Source organism: Saccopteryx leptura, chromosome X (assembly GCF_036850995.1).
Source record: "Saccopteryx leptura isolate mSacLep1 chromosome X, mSacLep1_pri_phased_curated, whole genome shotgun sequence".
Classification (NCBI taxonomy): Eukaryota; Metazoa; Chordata; class Mammalia; order Chiroptera; family Emballonuridae; genus Saccopteryx; species Saccopteryx leptura.
The window spans coordinates 22,650,794-22,666,501 of NC_089516.1; the positions used below are offsets into that span (position 1 = coordinate 22,650,794).

Here is a 15,708-nt window from a genome sequence, read left to right on the forward strand (position 1 = left end):
CAGAAACCACCCGTACACATGACGAAGGTGCGCCCCCACTTATTCCCAGGCCCCTGGCTCTCAGAGTCCCCAGCAGGGCGGCCACACTGAATTCTGCCTGGAAGGTGTTAGCGAGCAGGCCTGGCAATATGGCGGTAGCCCCGGGTTTGTAGGTGGACATCCAGGTCTGAAGTGGGTTGAGGACGAGGGCCCTGGGTACTAAGAGCAGACCTTCCTCCATAGAAGGGGGCACATGGGAGCCACCCTGCAGTCAGCTGCAGGAGGCGCCGGGCAAAGGAAACAAAAAAGGGAAGGAACATCCGCTCTCGAGGTAACTATGGAGTTGAGGGCTACAGCCGACAACTAATAAGCTCAGCAGATGTGGCCCAGGGGTTAGCACTCAGGCTGAGGTGACCCCTCATTTCCTCTGCGGTGGTCTCAGAGAGTAAAGGGCCTTGGTTTAGTTGAGGAAGCCCAATTCACACAAAGGGGCACAGCCCACAGCAGGATTTGGGTTGTGACACTGTGAGAGGAGGGAGGATACCTCCCAGAGTGCACGGGGCCAAATAAAGTCCCAGCCCTGTTTGCAAGCCTCGCAGACATGGGCATATCGCCATGAAGAAGATGGGGCACATATACACCATGGTATACTATTCAGCTAGGAGAAATGATGACATCGGATCACTTACAGCGGAATGGTGGAGTCTTGGTAGCATTGTGTGGGGTGAAATAAGCGAATCGGAAAAAAAAACAGAAACTGCAAAAGTCCATACATTGGTGGGACATAAAAGCGAGACTAAGAGGCATGGACAGGAGTGTGGTGGTTACGGGGGGTGGGGGGAGGGAAGGAGGGAGAGGGGGAGGGGGAGGGGTACAGAGAGAACTGGATGGAGGGTGGCGTAGGACATCTCTCTTCGGGTGATGGGTATGCAACAGAACTAAATGACAAGATAACCTGGAAATGTTTTCTTTGAATGTATGTACCCTGATTTATTGATGTCACCCCATTAAAATAAAAATTTATTTATAAAAAAAAAAAAAAGATTTGTACTCAGCTCTGGCTGCGGCTGAGTGGAGAGAGCATCTCAGGGCTTAAGAATGACACAGGTTCAACTCCCAGTTAGGGCACGCAGTAAACGCGACCATCTGCTTTTCCCCTCCCCTTCTCTCCCCCTCCTCTCCGCAGCCAGTGGTTTGATTGGTTGCAGTGTACCCAGGCACTGAGTTGGAACAGTCTCTCTAAGGTGGTAAAAGTAGTGCAGATGGGGTTGCCTGGTGGATCCTGGTGAGATGCATGCGGGAGTATGCCTCACTGTCTCTCGTCCTCTTATCCTCCAGAAGGAATAGTAATAATAAAAGTTTTAAGAATGTTGTACTCAGTACTTTTCAGCCCATCTCAGAAAGGTGACACATAAGGTCAAAAGGGGCAGCCTCGAGTCAGCAGAAAGAAGATTTCTCATTTGTGCCAGGTTTCACAGAGTCCTTTGAGGGCTTTGTGAATTGGCCACACATTAGCAGTGGGACCACAATGAATCCTGCCTGTCTTCCTCAAGAATTGATGTCGGGCAGGGGTGCCTGTCAGGTCTTCCTGAGGCATAACACTGAAGTGAACACCATGGACTGAGAGGAGAAATCATGACATTACCGTGAGTCCAATTATACCTTGAATTCAGATGCTATGTCAAACCAAGTACCTTAGGACCTAAACATGCCTGCAGCAGGCCTCACTCTTAGGAGACCAAGTTTAGTCAAATAAGGTCAACCTCATTTCTTCTTACTGGGTCTGGGAGCTTGGCTCTTACTGGAAAGGATTTCTTTCTCTGAGCCCAATTGAGGAACCTGAGTCAATACTCAAAGAATCAACCAAGCCTGAATAAAAGAGACATTAAAGCATCCATTTCAACCATGTACCCTCACTGGAGAAATCTCAGGGAGGACATGTCAGGTTGAGCATGTCACCTCACTAATTTGTTTTAGTTAGAAATTAAATTTAATGTGGTGACATTCTTCCATAGGAATGTATACGTTTCAGGTAAATATCTCAATAGTATATCAACTATTGATTGTGTTGTGTGCCCATCACCCAAAGTCAGATCACTTTCCGTCACCCTATGTTTGTTTCTCTTTACCCACCTTACTTCATATCAGATCTATAAGAAGTAATATTAGACTGAGGGTACAGCCACCACTCAGCCAAAGGGGAGGTCTTAAAAGTAGCTCAGGTGAGGCACGTGACTGACAACTGAGGATCCAGACACACTCAGGACACAAAGAACCCCTCTAAGCTGTGAACACTAGGTTTTCCCTGATAAAGAAGTAGACTGAGGCTCCCCTCCACTTCTATCTCCTGAGTCCAAGGGAGCATTAAGGTGTCAGCTTCAGAGTAGAAGAAGTGAGTGTGCCCATGCTATGCCCAGAGTTCACAGGATAATACTGCAGATGAACCGGCAGTACCCCACATGCCAGAAAACAGGGACCCCCAGTATATCACCTACTGTCATCTAAGTAAGTTTAGATAGGGATGGTAGCATGCAGTACAGCTCACTCTTAAGGTCGTGTGTTTCCGCGACGTGGTTCTTAGAGGACAGAATGCCCAGGAAAACAGGAGCCTAGTGGGTTTCTAGGGTAATGTCCTCAAGATGGCCTGTAGGGGCTGCCTTCAGTAAAACCACTCTGCAATTTACCTGCTGAAGGTGTTCATATCATCTCATTCTCCATCTCTCAGGTGGCCAAATAATCTGTCTGTTCACACACACCTCTGTCTGCTGTCCTGAACAACAGCCATCATGCCTCGTGGTCAGAAGAGTAAGCTCCGTGCTCGTGAGAAACGCCGCCAGAACAAAGCTGAGCCCCAAGGACCTGAGAATGTTCAGGCCACTGCAGCAGAGGAAGAAGAGGGTGCTTGCTCTTCCTCTTCTGTTTTCGGGGAAGCATCCTCCAGCCCCACTGGTGCTGTCTCTCTCCAGGTGTCTCCAAGTGCTCCAGACACCACTGGTGCCACTGCAGGGGTTTCATGCAAAAGATCCGAGGTAAAAGCCAGAGGCTGTGTTCAGAAAAGTAAAAATGCCCCCCAGGCCTCAACTTCCACTGAGTTGTGTGACCCGGATCTTCTAAGCAAGAAGGCGAGAATGATGATGAAGTACCTGCTTTCTCAGTATCAACTGAAGAAGCCCATTAGAAAGGCAGAAATGCTGAAGATAGTCCACAAATGGTACAAGAAGGATTTTTCTGAGATCCTCAGGAGGGTCACTGAGCAATTGGATCTGATCTATGGCCTAGAATTGAAAGAAGACAAGCCCAACGGTACCGTCTATAGCCTTACCGAAACTCCAGGTACTCGCAGTCTTAACAAGTGCTGGAGATTTCCTATAAAAGGAATTCTGATGCTTCTACTGGGTGTGATCTTCTTGAATGGCAGGTGTGTCTCTGAAGCAGAGTTCTGGAAATATCTAAATCTCATGGGCGTCTATGATGGAGAGGAACACTTTATCTATGGGGAGCCCAGAAAGCTTATCACCCGAGATTTGGTGCAGGAAGAATATGTGGTGTACCAGCAGGTGCCCTTCAGTGATCCTCCACGTTATGAGTTCCTGTGGGGTCCAAGAGCCGAAGCTGAGACCTCCACATTGAAAGTGCTCAAGTTTTTGGCCAAGCTCAATGACTCTGACGTCACTGACTTTCCAATTCTGTATGCAAGGGCTTTGAAACAGGAGCAAGAAAGAGCTCAAACCAGAGCCCAAGCTGCATCCACATCCATGGCTGGCCCTCCTTCCGAGGCCAGTGGGAGCTCCAGTACCGCATCTAGCTGCGTCCCGCACCCTGAGTGACCTCGAGCTGGAGTCTTCACTTTTGCATTGAAAAGGCCTGTTAAGCAGTTTTCTAATATGCAAAATATGTTGTTGGCTTCTTTTTCTTTTGTTTGGTATTTTCAAGTAGTGTACTTTTAGCATATTTACTTAGATTCAAGATACAGGTTCAAGAATGATACAGATCTCACTTTTATTGCTGTTTACCAGGATAAGAGTATTATTTTTGACATTTAAATTGAAATCCTTCAATCACTTTTATGATGCAGTGCTAGATAACATGGTTTGAGGATAAGAGTATCCATTGAGATGTGAAAGATCTTTGCACTAAAATAGTTGGTAGCAATAGGCAGTAGATAAGTAAATAGATAGATAGATAGATAGATAGATAGATAGATAGATAGATACTTTAGGACTATAGACATACACATAGATACATAGAATAATATTGGCTAGTTTTTCATATCTTTTAAATGACTGCTGCCATATGATATATTCATTTTGACAGTTCAACATAGTGATTAGGTATTTGCATAAGTTAAAAGTATTCACCCCTTTAAGTCTTGTCCTCATCTGATCCTTATGTAGCTGTTGCAATGTTAATAACTCTATTACCTATATGTACCCAGCAGTATCTGTCACAGCGATGATATGGAAGCAATCTTAAGTGTCCATCTGTAGACAAATGGATCAAGATGTGGTGCACTGACAAAATTAGTCAATTGTTTGCCTTATTACATTTATTTTGTAAATTAGAAAGCTATATACCTGGATTTGTTTATGTTTTTCAAGGACGTTTGACAATATAAATCATAGTGAATCCAACCTGTTCATTCATGGGTTTTATTTTTGACAATCATTAATTAATTGAGTATCAGCTCTTTGGAAATATTAATGCTTGTAGTGATGATGTTTAGGCAAAGAAGACCCAACCCCTATCCATAGGACTATAGATTGTAGGAGAAACTATCATTGCAGAAGAAGGTGCAGTACTCTAATTATTAAGAAAACAGTGAAAAGGAGAGTAAAGAGGAGGTGGAGGTAGCATATTACCTATTACCTTGTTTCATTTCTAAGCTGAATTTTATTTCATGAGAAGGTTTTCTTTTTTCTAAAACGACATATTTTCTGACATGACACAGAAGTAAGAAAAAGTTCTCGCTGGATTGATAATAACATCTGAGTTCAGAGATAATCACAGTTATAATGGGCATTCTCTAAGGTCTCAGTATAAGTCAGGCTCAGTGAAAAATGCTTTCCATACATCACGTATATCCCACCGGACACAGAGTCCATCAGGGTCTCTGTACAGGGAGAGCATGAGGCTCATAGAGTTGAAGCTTCCTAATGTGCAAAATCCATGGGTCTCATAGAGGGCAAGGCTGGAACTGGATTCCTGGTGTGAATTATGGTAAACCCACACTGGTCTACTTCCCCACCCTGAGACACACCTTGTGCTTCTTATTTTAATTTTCTTGTCAGTACATGAAAATATGTCTAAAGTGGTAAAAGGAATGGCCCTGTTCCCAAACTTCTGGATTGGAAAACAGCCATACCAGGAAGAATGATATTACAATTGAGAAGTAGAAATAAACAAATGAAAGTGACAGTGTCTGTGACAGTATGATCATCATCATTTCCAGTGTTCGATAATCTCAAAGATCAGGGGCTCTGAAAATTATCCAGGACAGCCTTTTCCCTATAGAAAGTAAGTCTATCAGATCAGAAGTTAGATGAGAATTCTCATCTGGATGACTAAGAGGAGTAGATAGAAGTATTTTTCTTACGCAGACATCCCATAACCTGTTCGTAGACTCCTTCTTTGTGCTACAGTTTACTCCTGGACAGGGATGCATTCTCAGCAAGTGTGCTGTGGTTGCTGCTTAACATTTTTCAGAGATGCTGTAATTATCAGAAAGCCTTTTATCCAAAAGATAGGAACCAAGATGAAAGTGTCATATAGGGGGCAGAGGAGACTAACACCCCATGATGTCGGTGGTCACAGGGATACCTTCTCTATCTGCTCTCAGTGATGAGGGTCTCAGAAACAGCTTCCAGGCTGAAAATACTCTCATTCTTCAGGCATCTCAGGGAACTAAGCCTTAGTCTAATGGCAAGGTGCACAGATCAGTTGAGGAAGGAGTGCCAGGTTCTCACAGAAATGTCTAAGCCTGACCAGGTGGTGGCGCAGTGGATAGACCATCAGACTGGGATGTGGTGGACCCACGTTTGAGATACCGAGGTAGCCACCTTGAGCGCGGGCTCATCTGGTTTGAGGAAAGCTCACCACTTTGGACCCAAGGTTGCTGCCTTGAGCAAGGGGTTACTTGGTCTGCCGTAGCCTCACGGTCAAGGCACATATGAGAAAGCAATCAATGAACAAAGTGCTGCAACGAGAAACTGATGATTGATGCTTCTCATCTCTCTCTGTTCCTGTCTGTCTGTCCCTATCTATCCCTCTCTCAGACTCCCTCTCTGTCTCAGTAAAAATAAAAAATGTCAGTGATAAACCTTATTGAGGATGATGGCAGGACCCAGGCTGAACAGTAGGATCCCATAAAGTTCTATCCCAGTTGTCAGTGATGTTCAAAAATGTTATCTGTTTGAGGCTAACACTACAGTTCAATTCAGGGCCCTGGAGTGTGTAGATTTTGTCTGTAGGCTACAGTCTCAGATCACAGAGTGGAATCCCTGGAAGGGTGCAAATTCCAAGAAAATAACTTGCATAAGACCCTGGCCTGTTGTCCAGTGGTAGTGGTGGCCCAGGATGTGGAAGTCATGGGTTCGATTCCCAGTAAGGACACAAAAAGAAAGTGACCATCTGCTTCTACATCCCTCCCTTTTTCTCCCTTCTCTCTCTCTCAACTCCTCATGTCATTGCTCCATTGCTTTGAGGAAGTTGGCCTGTGGGTGTTGAGATAGGTTCTATGGCCTGATGTCAGGTGATAAAATACCTCAGTTGCCAAATAATGGAGCAACGGCCCCAGTTGGGCACAACATCTCCCAGAAGGTGGCCAGTCAGGTAGACACCTGACGGAGCACATTCAGGAGTCTATCTCACTGCTGCTCCGCCTCTCACTTAATAGAAAAAAAAGAAAAAAAAACTTCTAAGAAAATCAGTTAACTCAGAGTTAACAGGTACAACGAAACTTTCCTCTGCTGTTATCCCTGGGAGACACAGGCAAAGCAGGTGGGATCAAGTCCCCTTTAGATTTGCCTGCTTGGTCTCAGAGAGAAGTGAGTGTTGATTTACAGACTGGATCTTCAGCAAAGCAGAATCCCAGGCTTGACTTGGCATGGCTAAAACCCTGAATGAGGAATGAGGCAACAAAGTGCTCCACAAGAGGCATATCTTTAGAATGTTCTGCTCTGTAGTTGGACAGAGGTCAAAGGTGCAGCTTCCAGACACTGGTTACCTACATTTCATGAAAAGGGGTGGTCTAAGAGACTTAATCCTGCAAAGAATGGGATAAACCCCATAGAGCAGAGGGAGATACCCAATTTCTAGTAGCATTCAACATGATAACATGGAGTAACATGAATGGATCTTTCCCAGAAAGAAGGAGGCCACTGAGAGCCCTGTCCTTGTCAGACCTGTGACTATGGCACTACTCATGGTGGCATGATGAGTCCTACTTTCTCCCAGAGATCTCATGGAGGTGAGGAATGTCATCCAAGTCGGCATTCACAGGTCAGCAGAAGTAAATTTTCCAGATTGTGCCAGAAACCAAGGTAAGGATGCTGAAGATTGAAAGGACAGCTCATCTCATAAAAGTGGGGCAGCACAATCCCATTTTAGGATCCTGGAGAGACCTTGGGCTGCTGTGACCACATGAGGCAAAGTTCACTTCTTCCTAGGGCATCTCAGGTTATTGGGGGACTTAGTAGGGAAAGGATAAGCCTCAAAACAAGACAGAGGATATCTTCAGGTTATGCAGGGATCAGGAGGAGGACAGTGAGGAGCACTGTGTGGACACACACCCTGTGTCATCCATGCCGTACAGGATCTTCCCCAGCCAGCTCTAGGAGCTTCCAGGCAGTGATGTCTCCCAGAAGGACCCATCAGTTCCCATTACATGAAAGTGAGGGTTGGGTTTGTGGGTGGTGATCACAAGTCAATGAAGGGAAAAACACTAGGCCTGCCCGGCATTCAAATTGAGGAGCTCAGTTGGGTCCTTGAGTAGCACCATCCTTCATTGGGCCGGAACCTGCTGCCAGAGCTTTCATTCCTGTGCCTCCATAGACAGGTGTGGGCAGATAAGGTCAACCTTACCTACTCCTTTTTCGGTCACCGGGCGGTGTAAGCTTTACTATGAGGACAGAGGCCTCAGGTCAAGATGGAGGGCAGCCCCAGGCCATCTCAGGAGTCAAACATGGAGGCCTGAGTGTAGACCAGGGGATTCATCTAATCATAAATAGGAGAGAAAGCAGAGGGTGGAGTTACAAGACTGGGCATCTGTCAAAGGCAGGACCCTGATGAAGACTAAAGGTAATGCTCACAGCATAAAAAAGAAAATTTTGGCCCTGGCCGGTTGGCTCAGCGGTAGAGCGTCGGCCTAGCGTGCGGAGGACCCGGGTTCGATTCCCGGCCAGGGCACACAGGAGAAGCGCCCATTTGCTTCTCCACCCCTCCGCCGCGCTTTCCTCTCTGTCTCTCTCTCTTCCCCTCCCGCAGCCAAGGCTCCATTGGAGCAAAGATGGCCCGGGCGCTGGGGATGGCTCTGTGGCTTCTGCCCCAGGCACTAGAGTGGCTCTGGTCGCAACATGGTGACGCCCAGGATGGGCAGAGCATCGCCCCCTGGTGGACAGAGCTTCGCCCCCTGGTGGGCGTGCCAGGTGGATCCCGGTCGGGCGCATGCGGGAGTCTGTCTGACTGTCTCTCCCTGTTTCCAGCTTCAGAAAAATGAAAAAAATAAATAAATAAATAAAATTTCCTCTCCTGTCATCCCTGGGAAGCCCGTGGCAGAGATATCAGCCTGTTTTGAGCCTGGGAAGTCTCAGGGAGGAGAGGGCGTCTGGGTAATTTGGGTAGTCTCCCTTTCGCAGAGAGAGGGACTGGGTCTCTAACAAGGACCACCCACGTGAAGACCCTGAGTGTTATGATGGAACCCCTCAAATAGTAGAGGTGGTCCACATAGAGTTCAGTTCTTTTCCTATCCCTGGGAGACCCAGAAGAGCTTCCACTGTGGAGTGCACGAATTCTACCAGTGTGGTTCGGGGAGGAAAGGGCATTGCGCCATAGGATTGAACCCAAGTCTGCAAAGAGAAGAGTCTTGTACAAAATTGAGCAAGGCGAGGACACTCAGTGCTAAATGAGGGTCTCTCTCAAAAACAGCGGGGGCCTCACAGAGTTGCGGCCCTCTGGGCAGGCCTGTAAGGCCCGTGGAGTGCACTAGCAGTGCGTCCTGACTGCCCCATTGGTACTAGGGTAAGTGCGGACATTGATTGCAGCTGGACATATCGTGGGACTACAGGGACACGTCCAGGCTCTGAACACACAAGTGTCAGGACCTTGAGTGAGGATCTTGAGCCCACTGACTCTTGACAAACGGGGTCCCACAGAGCCCCGCCCTGCTCTCAGCCCTCAGGCACCATGGACAGCCCTGCCGGAAAGGACTTAAAGAATCCCAACAAATGGGGTCCTTCGAACACTGCCCCCAGACTTCAGCCCTCAGCTCTCAGGCATGCTAGACAGAGCAGCCAGAGAGGAACCATGAACTCCTAACCAGTGGGGTCTCACAGAGCCCATCCTCTGCTCTCAGCTCTCAGGCACCCTGGACTGCCCTATCAGGAAGGACCCCTAAATTCAGCCATTGGGGTCCTTGGGAGGGCCGCACTCAGCAGCCTGGACAGCCCTGCCTGAAAAGACCCATCGACGACAAGCAGTGGGTTCCCATGAGCCGCGACCTGGGATATCAGCCTTTAGCTATCCTGGAAAACTGGCGGGAAAGGACCTCCGCCTCCAGCCATTTCAGTCCTTTCAAACTTGGTGCCAGGTTCTCAGCCCTCAGGCACCGTGGACAGCCCTGCCTGAAAGGACCCATCTTTTTGGCTAAGAGCCCAGGACCTTTTTCCAAGCACTTCCATCCAATGCTTTTCCGGTTGCCGGGTACCACGATTTCGAAGGATTAGCTTCAAGTCTAGGTAAGCACCCCACAGTGGATTCTGCAGAAACCACACCCCCACATGAAAAAGGTGTGCCCCCACTTTTTCACAGGCCCCTGGCTTTCAGAGGCCCCAGCAGGGCGGCCACACTGAATCAGCCTGGAATGTGTTAGCGAGCAGGCCTGGCAATATGGCGGTAGGCCTGGTTTTGTAGGTGGACATCCAGGTCTGAAGTGGGTTGAGGACGAGGGCCCTGGGTACTAAGAGCAGACCTTCATCCATAGAAGAAGGCACATGGAAGCCACCCCTGCAGTCGCCCGCAGGAGGCGCCAGGCAAAGGAAATAAAAAAGCGAAGGAACATCCGATCTCGAGGTAACTACAGGAGTTGAGGGTTACAGCCAACTACTACCAAGCTTAGCAGATGAGGCTCGGGGCACAGCGCTCAGGCTGAGGTGACCCCTCATTTCCTGTGCCAATGGACTCACAGAGTTAAAGGCATTAGTTTAGTGGAGGAAGCCCAATTTACAAAAAGGGACACAGCCCACAACAGGATTTGGGTTGTGACACTGTGAGAGGAGGGAGGACCATCTCAGAGTGTAGGGGGCCACGTAAAGTCCCAGCCCTGTTTGCACCCCTCCCAGACTTGGGCATATTGCCAAGAAGATTTGTACTCAGCTCTGGCCGCGACTCAGTGGATAGAAGATTGCAGGGCTTATGAATGTCACAGGTTCGACTCCCAGTTAGGGCACGCAGTAAAGGAGACCATCTGCTTCTCCCCCTCTCCACCTTCTCTCCCCCCTCCTCTCCACAGCCAGTGGTTTGATGGGTTACAGTGTACCCAGGCACTGAGGATAGCTGGGTTGCAGCTGTCAGTCTCAGGTGATAAAAATAGTACATACAAGTTTGCTGGGTGGATCCTGGTAAGGGCGAATGCAGCAGTAGGTTTCACTATCTTTCTTCCTCTCTTGTAAAAAATGATAATAATAAGGAAAAACATAAAGTCGTACTCAGTACTTCTCAGGCCATCTCTGGGAGGTGACACATTAGGTTGAAGGGGAACCTCACCTCAGCAGAAGGAAGATCTCATGTTTATACCAGCTTTCAGAGAGTCCCTTGAGGGCTTTGGCAATTGGCCACACATTACCAGGGGGGCCACAACAATCCTGCCTATCTTCCTCAAGCACTGATGTAAGGCAGGAGTATTTAACAGATCTCTCTGAGGCATAACACTGAAGCAAAAACCATAGACTAGGAGGAGCAATCCTAGATGAACACAGGGACAAATCATGACATCAGCGTGAGTCTAATTATATCCTGAATTCGGTTGCTTTGTGAAACCAACTACCTTAGGACCTAAACATGCTTACAGCAGGCCTCACTCTAGGGAGACCATGTTTGGTCAGATAAGGTCAATTTCATTTCCTCTTACTGGTTCTCAGGGAGCTTGGCTCTTACTGGAAAGGATTTCTCTCATCCCCCAATTTAGGAACCTAAGGGCATCCTCAGAGAACCAACCAACCTTGAATAAATGAGGCATTAAATCATCCATTTCAACCAAATACCATCACTTGAGGAATCTCAGGGAGGACCTGTCAGGTTGAGCATCCCACCACAGTTCTTTTTCTTAGTTAGGAATTAAATTTAATGGGGTGGTATTCATCCTTCAGAATTCATAGGTTTCAGTTATACATCTCTATAGTACTTGAACTATTAAATGAGCTGTGTTCCCATCACCAAGTCACATCATTTTCAGTCACTATACCTGTTTCTCTTCGCCCCGTCACTTTATATAAGATCTAGGGGAGGTAAAATCATTAGAGTAAAGCCAGTAGCCACATCCACCATCACAGCCGCCTGGCCTGTGCACGTTCACATTTGATTCAGACCGACTATAATGAAACAAAAGAGCCAAGAACTGGTGGGCCATTGCCATTAATTCTAGTTTGCATCCGGCAGGCGAGAAATACACACAGTGGGAAAACACTTCCCTTTCTATTCAGGGCTCCCAAAGCCTCTGCCTCTTCCGAGTACTGTATTCCGAGAATCAAAGGCCGCACCAGCTTATTCACCTCTGTTCCCCATCTTCTTCTCTTTGCACTAACTCTGCAGAAACTGGCTTCTCTCAGCACCCTGCCATCTTGGCTGCCTCTCCTCTGCAATGCTGATGACAGGGTCTGAGAGAGAGATCCCACTTTCTGCCTTATTTTATAGTGTAGAAATTAAATTCTTTAAGCCAATATACAAATTAGAAAGTCTCTGATACAAAGCCACTTATCTGAGGCATAAATGGAATTCCTCATGAGAGTCCACCCCCGCTCTTGCAACAGTCAAGGGTGTGGGGAAAAGCTTAGTTTTGAGAAGATCTTAGTATTTAGAAGGATGTTGAAAAGATCTTAGTATTAAAACTAAGCATTAGGGTATAACGACCTTGCCAGCTTACAGCCTGTCTCCCACACCTAATTGAAACTATAAGTGAGGCCCTGGCCGGTTGGCTCAGCGGTAGAGCGTCGGCCTGGCCTGCGGGGGACCCGGGTTCGATTCCCGGCCAGGGCACATAGGAGAAGCGCCCATTTGCTTCTCCACCCCCCCCCCTTCCTTCCTCTCTGTCTCTCTCTTCTCCTCCCGCAGCCGGGGCTCCATTGGAGCAAAGATGGCCCGGGTGCTGGGGATGGCTCCTTGGCCTCTGTCCCAGGCGCTAGAGTGGCTCTGGTCGCGGCAGAGCGACCCCCTGGATGGGCAGAGCATCGCCCTCTGGTGGGTAGAGCGTCGCCCCTGGTGGGCGTGCCAGGTGGATCCCGGTCGGGCGCATGCGGGAGTCTGTCTGACTGTCTCTCCCCGTTTCCAGCTTCAGAAAAATACAAAAAAAGAAAAAAAAAAAAAAAGAAACTATAAGTGAGCAAATATATATATATATATCATATTTAAAAACTTATTTGAATAAAAATTAGTCTGAGGGGCCAGCCACCAGTCAGTCAAAAGAAAATGAACTTATAGGAAGCCAAGGTGTGGCATGTGACTAAGAACTGAGGATCCAAACAAACTCACGACACAAAGGACTCCATTAAGCTCTAAGCACTGGGTTTCGCCTGATAAAGAAGTGGACTGAGGCTCCCCTCCATTTGTATCTCCTGGGCCCCAGGTAGCATTAAGGTGTCAACATCAGAGTAGAAGAAGTGAGGGTGCCCATGCTATGCCCAGAGTTCACAGGATAGTACTGCGGATGAACCGGCAGTACCCCACATGCCAGAACAATGGGACCCACAGTACATCACCTGCTGTCATCTGAGTAAGTTTATATAGGGATGGTAGCATGCAGCACAGCTCACTCTTAAGGTCATGTGTTTCCTCTACATCAGGCTTCCCCAAACTACGGCCCGCGGGCCACATGCGGCCCCCTGAGGCCATTTATCCGGCCTCCCACCACACTTCCAGAAGGAGCACCTCTTTCAGTGGTGGTCAGTGAGAGGAGCACTGTATGTGGCGGCCCTCCAGTGGTCTGAGGGACAGTGAACCGGTCCCCTGTGTAAAAAGTTTGGGGACCCCTGCATGGTTCTTAGGATCAGAATGTCCAGTAAAACAGGAGCCTATTGGGTTTCTAGGGTAATGTCCTCAAGATAGCCTATAGAGCCTGCTTCAGTAAAACCACTGTGGATCTACCTGTTGAAGGTGCTCATATCATCTCATTCTCCATCTATCAGGTGGCCAAATAACCTGTCTGTTTACCCACAGCTCTGCCTGCTGTCCTGAACAACAGTCGTCATGCCTCGTGGTCAGAAGAGTAAGCTCCGTGCTCGTGAGAAACGCCGCCAGAACAAAGCTGAGACCCAAGGTCTTGACAGTGTTCAGGCCGCTGCAAGAGAGGAAGAAGAGGCTGCTTGCTCTTCCTCTTCTGTTTTTGGGGAAGCCTCCTTGAGCTCCACTGGTGCTGTCTCTCTGCAGGTGTCTCCAAGTGCTCCAGACACCACTGGTGCCACTGCAGGGGTTTCATGCAAAAGATCAGGAAAAGCCAAAGGCCGTGTTCAGAGAAGTAAAAATGCCGCCCAGGCCTCAGCTTCCACTGAGATCTTTGCCCCAGATCTTCTAACTCAGAAGGCGATTCTGCTGGTAGAGTACCTGCTAGGTCAGTATCAACTGAAGAAGCCTATTAGAAAGGCAGAGATGCTGAAGGTAGTCCGCAAATGGTACAAGAAGGACTTTCCTGAGATCCTCAAGAGAGCCACTGACCGCATGGATCTGATCTATGGCCTAGAATTGAAAGAAGACAAGCCCAATGGGAACGTTTACAGCCTTTTCGAACCTCCAGGTGCTGGCAGTCTTAACAAGTGCTGGAGATTTCCTAGAAAAGGAATGCTGATGCCTCTGCTGGGTATGATCTTCTTGAATGGCAACTGCGCCTCTGAGGCGGAGATCTGGGAATTCCTGAATATTATGGGCATCTATGAGGGAGAGTATCACTTCGTCTTTGGGGAGCCCAGGAAGCTTATCATGCAAGATTTGGTGCAGGAAGAATATCTACTGTACCTTCAAGTGCCCTACAGTGATCCTCCATGTTATGAGTTCTTCTGGGGGCCAAGAGCAGAAGCTGAGATCACCAAGATGAAAGTCCTGGAGTTTCTGACCAAGTTCAATGATTCTATCATCACTTACTATCCACTCCTATATGAAGAAGCTTTGCAAGAGGAGCAAGATAGGGCTCAAACCAGAGCCCAAGCTGCATCCACATCCACGGCTGGCCCTCCTTCCGAGGCCAGTGGGAGCTCCAGTACCGCATCTAGCTGCATCCCGCACCCTGAGTGACCTTGAGCTGGAGTCTTCACTTTTGGGTTGAAAAGGCCTGTTAAGCAGTTTTCTAATATGCATAACATCTTGTCTTATTTTTCTGGGTTGTTCCTTTTATTTTCAGTTAGTAGTTTACTTTTGACAGAACGTTTACTTAGTTTAAGAATGACATGGATTGCACATTTATTGCTTTTTATCGGGTAACTAAAAAGGATATTGTATTTGATATATGTATTGGAAATACTCCAAAAAATTTTTGATCCAATACAAGAGAACTTGGCTTTAGGATAAGGACATCTTTTGAGATATGAAAGAACTTCACACTAAAATAGCTGTTAGCAAAAGGCAGTCCATAGTTAAGTAGATAGATAGATAGATAAATAAGTTGATAGAATGATAGACACATAGATAACATATATAGATACATAGATGGTATATAATTGGCCAATTGTTTATTTTACCATATATTATATTGATTTCAATTGTTCTGCATAACGATTAGACTTTTTCACACCTTAAAAGTGTTCAACCAATTAAGTCCAGTACTTAGTACTTATCTGAATTTTAATTAGTTATTACAATGTTATTAACTATATCTGTTACCTATATGTATCAGGCATTATCTGTTACTCCCAAGATATGTAAACAAACTAAGTGTCCATCTGTAGACCAATACATGAAGAAGATTTGGGGCATTGTTAAAATTGGTCGCCTCATGTTTCCCTTACTACATTTAGTCTTTTCTTTGTAAATTTGAAAGCTGTATACCTGGATTTGCTTACGTTTTTTAAGAATGTTTGAGAATATAAATCATAGTGAATCTGGCTTCTTGATTCATGGCTTTTATTTTGTATAATCATTACTTGAGTATCAGCTCTTCGGAAAACTTCATGCTTGCACTGGGGATGTTTAGGCAGAGAAGATCCGGCCCCTACCTATGCAATTATAGGTTGTAGGAGAAGCAATCATGGCAGAAGAAGGTGCAGTACTCTCTATTTATTAAGAAAATGGTGAAAAGGAGAGTAAAGAGGGGGTGGA

The 15,708-nt window shown here is 47.0% G+C and overlaps 2 protein-coding genes across 2 annotated transcripts; both read left to right on the top strand.

Moving 5' to 3' along the window:
* Positions 1-2,765: 2,765 nt before the first annotated feature.
* Positions 2,766-3,806, top strand: LOC136386250 (melanoma-associated antigen B4-like). Its single transcript, XM_066357749.1, has one exon. It carries the CDS (start codon positions 2,766-2,768, stop codon positions 3,804-3,806), a length of 1,041 nt encoding a protein of 346 aa, XP_066213846.1.
* Positions 3,807-13,650: 9,844 nt separating this feature from the next.
* On the top strand, positions 13,651-14,688 carry LOC136386251 (melanoma-associated antigen B2-like). The gene has a single exon (XM_066357750.1). The coding sequence runs from the start codon at positions 13,651-13,653 to the stop codon at positions 14,686-14,688; it is 1,038 nt and encodes a 345-aa protein (XP_066213847.1).
* The last annotated feature ends 1,020 nt before the right edge of the window (positions 14,689-15,708 follow it).

Bases quoted from the DNA above. Each gene is read 5' to 3' on its own strand.
- LOC136386250 (XM_066357749.1), top strand. From the start codon at position 2,766: ATGCCTCGTGGTCAGAAGAGTAAGCTCCGTGCTCGTGAGAAACGCCGC.
- LOC136386251 (XM_066357750.1), top strand. From the start codon at position 13,651: ATGCCTCGTGGTCAGAAGAGTAAGCTCCGTGCTCGTGAGAAACGCCGC.